Raw genomic sequence first — 4,984 nt, forward strand, 5'->3', positions numbered from 1 at the left:
TACACTATTGTCATCTATTTGTCATTTTACTCATTTGCTTTGGCCTTTTACTAAAGCGTTTTTATTAAACGAAACATGAACTGGAAAATGATCCTCTGTAATTAAAGCTGCGTTAATTAAATAGCAGAATGATTTAAAGTGGCACTCTTGAAGATTTCGGTCCTGGTTGATTTGGTGACACCTGGAGATCCTGGTGGTAACAGCAAATCCACTACAGGTCACAGAATTCTGGGAGCATAAAAACAAACAATTGTCATTTTAATAAAACGGTCAGGCAGTAATTCTCCATCATCTTTATTATGTTGCACAGGGCATGAGTCCTTAAAGAGCAGGGCACTGATACTGAAAAGAGTTTGTTATTGTGCTGTGTATTTCAAACTCGTCCGCTGTCAAAATATGTCGACAGTGACCCTTGTCTTGCTGAGTAGATGCATTTTTGATTAACAATAGTCGTCAGTGCAAAGCTCACAGTGACTAATTCATAATAAAAGCAGTTAAATGCTTTTAATGTGAAGCTGCAGCAGCAGGAAATGTTTGGTTCGCATTAAAATTAACTGAATACAGCATTTTTTCCTTGAATGTTAGAGCAAAAATAAAAATCATGCAGTACTTTCATCAGTGGGCCATAAGCTCAGTCACCATTGTGTTTCATCGTTCGGCGACCGATAGTGATTTAACAAATTGTGACTTGACTTCGAGATTAAAAATATTGTTGAAACAGGAACGCAGGAAATATTGTTCGAACAGGAGCAAAGGCACAACCACAAAAGAACCTTTATTCACCTTTACTAATCTAAGAATCTACATTAATGTAAATTAATAATTGTAATAGTGCAGCGCTGTGTTAACTCGTGCTGTAATTCCCTGCTGGCTCTGTTCTGCTCCACAGGTTTGGGGTGTTTGAGTTCCTCAGCAACCGTGCGAAGGATGAGTCCGGTCGACTGGACAGCACCAGAGGCCTGCTGTGCGGGCTCGGAGCCGGAGTGATGGAGGCTGTTTTGGTGGTCTGTCCCATGGAAACTGTCAAGGTATGTTATTAAACTGATCTGTGGTCACATTTATCATTTGACTAATTTGTTACTTTTTGGTGTCATGCACACTAGATGTGCAGCCAGCTCGAATATCAGGACATTCATAACCACCTAGACAAAGGAAAAATGAAGCACTCTTCTCATCTAATTACATCTTCAATAAAATACTTTGATATTGTGTCTCTACACATTCATTAAAATCTGTGTCATTTGGAAGTGTCTTTGAAAGAAGGCCAGGTTAAACATCTGTCCAGATTTCACCCCCTTGTATGTCGCTCTTCTCTGTAATAATAAAGCAACATTTTCAGGTTTTTAATGTCATTTTTTTTTTCATCTTTCAAGGTTAAATTCATTCATGACCAGACTTCAGCCAATCCCAAGTACAAAGGCTTCTTCCATGGAGTCAGAGAGATCATCAAGGCAGAAGGTAAAGACTGGCTTCAGTGCCTGTGATCCACCTGACATCTACTGGTCAGGCAGGGTAGTGCAGCTGAAAACATTGCGTTTATTAAAAAGCCTGGCATCCAGACATGATGTTTTTAACTAAAAGTAAGAAGAGCAAAATAAATTTGCCCTCTTTTCTTTCCTTTCCAGGATTGAGAGGGACATACCAGGGTCTCACCGCCACAGTCCTGAAACAAGGCTCCAACCAAGCTATTCGATTCTTTGTGATGACCTCTCTCAAGAACTGGTACAAAGGTCAGTGTGCATAAGGATGTATGTTTGTCTATATAATGTATATATATTGTTCACTTGTTCAGAACCAGGACTAAATGTGGATTAATACATTTGCTGTTACTGACTCCTCTGTTGTGTCCACTTCGCTAGGTGATAACCCCAATAAAGCTATCAATCCCTTGGTGACTGGAGTCTTTGGAGCCATAGCTGGAGCAGCCAGTGTCTTTGGAAACACCCCCCTAGATGTCATCAAGACAAGGATGCAGGTACCCACAGTAATATGATGGCCATTATGAAGTGCAGGTTTTTGTTTTCCAAGCCGATGTTTAAATCCAAACTTGTCAAGTTGTCGCCACCTACTGACGCTGACTAGAAATAACAATGTTTTCTGTTTTCTTTCCAAAGGGTTTGGAAGCACATAAATATAAAAACACGCTGGACTGCGCTTTAAAGATCATGAGATATGAGGGCTTGGCAGCGTGAGTACACCTCCTCTTTGTTTTAGTGTAGCTTTGGTTTATAGTGTCAGTTTCACGGCAGGCTTTGTCCCCTTTTATCACAGCAAGCATCAACGGCTCTGCTGGCTAACACTGGAAACACCTGTCAGCTCCAGTTCAACCCTAGTGTTGAACATATAGCATAAGACATTAAGTCTACAAATATTGAAGATTTGGTCCAAATGTTTTACAAATGTTTTGTTTTTTCAGAATACATTCAGTAGGAATATTTTATATTCACCTCTCTCTCTCTCTCTCTCTCTCTCTCTCTCTCTCTCTCTCTCTCTCTCTCTCTCTCTCTCTCTCTCTCTCCATCTGTAGTTTCTATAAAGGGACAGTTCCTCGGTTGGGCCGTGTGTGTCTGGATGTGGCCATAGTTTTCATCATCTATGAGGAGGTGGTGAAGGTGCTTAATGTGGTCTGGAAGACAGACTGAGCTGCCGGATGTACAGGGCGGGCGGCAGCTTCCTGTGTCCCAGGCATCAGACACAGATCCGAGTTTGGCAGACCTCCTCTGTATCCTAAAACCAGCCACTGAGGGGGTGGGACAAAGAGCTGAACTCAGATCAGTGTCATATGCTAACCAGGAGGTTAAAGAGCTCATAGATGGGGGCTGCAGGGCAAAAGTAAAGCCTGAATAGAGGCCCAGTGTCACCCACATCTGGACAGCTGGAGTGTATTCAGAGCTTTGCTGCTCGGCACCAAGACACAGACAAGACCAAGGGTCAGTTTCACAAAGTGGGATTATAAAGTGAACCAATTAATTGTTAAAAAAAAAGGTGTTTTGTGCCAGAGATGCATCATCGTTTCCTAAATTTGAACCAAAACCTGAATATTAGGGTCAACGCCAACTGCTTAGAAACAGAAATTGCAGAAATTTCAGCTTTTTTCATGTTATCTGGTTCATTTTGTGTGTAAACCTGCTTTGTAAAATGCCCTCCTTCAGTGAAGAACATCATTTCTGGTCATTCACAGCTGTTTTACTAATGTTTACTGTGAGTATGCAGGTGTCATACTGGATTTTCTTCAGTTAGTGTTGCTCTCTGTCTCTTCTTGTGCCTAATATGGTTTTAAATCCTGAGGAGCCAGACTGCAGCTGGTTGCAGTTTACAGTCACATAAACTGCAGCAACATCCATAACTAGGCCTTTAAAACAATGATTTTACATCTATAGTATGACAATTATTTTTATACTGTGCAATTTAGTTAATTACCAGCATTATATTTTTTTTGTCACGTAAGATATATTTTATTCTTGTGCCAAATGCCAGACTTGTTATACTATGAAGGTGTGTTCAGAGTAAGAACATGCAGAAGTAGCTTAATGATCTTAACAAGAGAAGAGCAAATATCATGACTTGTCGTGACTCTATAAATGCATTTATCGGAAGTTGAATGTTGAATATCTAGTTGGTTTAGAGGCTATTTGCTGTTAACTTGTGCCACTTGTGTCAAGTTTTTTTGTGTAAAGATGAATTTCATATGTTAGGAAAATATTTTATTGCTGTATTTCACTGTGAGTCTAACTGACCCAGCGACACTGAGTCATGCAGACAAAGTAACCTCAGACCTCTTTTACCCCTTAACTGGAAGCACTCCTGTTCATCAGGTCATATCCTAACACCAGGCTCCTACCACTGGATGATCATTTGTCTTCTGTTTACTTTATAAGCAGTTTACAGTCTCCCCACACCAGGGGTTTCCAACCTAAGGGTCAGGACCCCTCCAGAGGTCACAAGATAAATGTTAGGCTTTTTGAGGCCATTAAATGGAGAGGAAAGAAGAAATATACTCTTCTGCTTTATATATTTCTTTTCAGTTTTTCAGGAAATCACTCTTGGGCTGATATTAACAAGTGAAGGGGGGGTTGTATGTTAACACGGCTTCATTTACTGTGAAGGGATTTTCCAGCGAAAATCACCAAGAATCACAGTCTGTTCAATGCTTTTCCAGCGCAATGATTCATTCAGGGTTTGTTGTTACTCCTCACTCATGTGCCTTTTACTGCTGAGTTTGTTGGTACTTGAGAAATATCCTCATCTTTTATCAACCTATTAAACTCATTAATCACCTTACTGGCAATTTGAGAATCCTGTGGTCCAGTCATGTTGTTTTTATAATAAGACATGATAAGAACTGCTTGTCCTACTTGTGTCATCAGCAGTGATGTGAAACAGTGTATGTATTACAACGAGTATGTAATTCTAACAAAACAGATACAGGATCATATTTCACATATTTATAAATTACTGTTCAGCTTTTTTTATTTTTCAGTTTGTCCAAGAAAAAGAAAAAGTTCTTTACTGCCAAATAGCCAAGAGAAAATGTTATTGTCAAAGCAAATCAATGTATTCAAAGGCTTTGTGTGTAGGTTCTTTATGATGAAGCTTGTGCAATAAACACTGTGCCCTCCTTTTGTCTGTGCTTAATGTTAACTCCTTTGTTGTTGGGGGGTTTCAAAACTCATTAAATCAAGCATCTGAAAACTTGAAAGCATGCAGACTGGTTGTTTTTTTTTATCCTCCCTCTGTCGTTCATCTGTTGTTCTGCCCTTTTGGTTACAGCAGATCACGTTGGGACAAACCATGGGGGGCAGGTAGGGGAGGAATCGAACAGGGAACTCATTGTTCCACTTTTGGCTGATGCTCATGTAGAATGATTCAACTATCCATCTCTCTCTCTCTCTCTCTCTCTCACACACACACACACACACACACACACACACACACACACACACACACACACACACACACACACACACACACTTCAAATCCCCGG

At 40.2% G+C, this 4,984-nt stretch overlaps 1 protein-coding gene across 1 annotated transcript in view; it reads left to right on the forward strand.

The window, feature by feature from the left end:
- Positions 1–4,694, forward strand: part of LOC139332639 (tricarboxylate transport protein B, mitochondrial) — an 18,046-nt gene extending 13,352 nt beyond the window's left edge. Inside the window, exons 4-9 of the mRNA XM_070964690.1 lie at positions 890–1,028; positions 1,374–1,458; positions 1,626–1,730; positions 1,860–1,975; positions 2,115–2,188; positions 2,528–4,694. Coding sequence (XP_070820791.1) covers positions 890–1,028; positions 1,374–1,458; positions 1,626–1,730; positions 1,860–1,975; positions 2,115–2,188; positions 2,528–2,642 — 634 coding nt within the window. The 3' untranslated portion in view covers positions 2,643–4,694. The remainder of the gene's footprint in view (positions 1–889; positions 1,029–1,373; positions 1,459–1,625; positions 1,731–1,859; positions 1,976–2,114; positions 2,189–2,527) is intronic.
- Positions 4,695–4,984: the final 290 nt, after the last annotated feature.

The sequence above is a fragment of the Chaetodon trifascialis genome, chromosome 6 (assembly GCF_039877785.1).
Source record: "Chaetodon trifascialis isolate fChaTrf1 chromosome 6, fChaTrf1.hap1, whole genome shotgun sequence".
NCBI lineage: Eukaryota > Metazoa > Chordata > Actinopteri > Chaetodontiformes > Chaetodontidae > Chaetodon > Chaetodon trifascialis.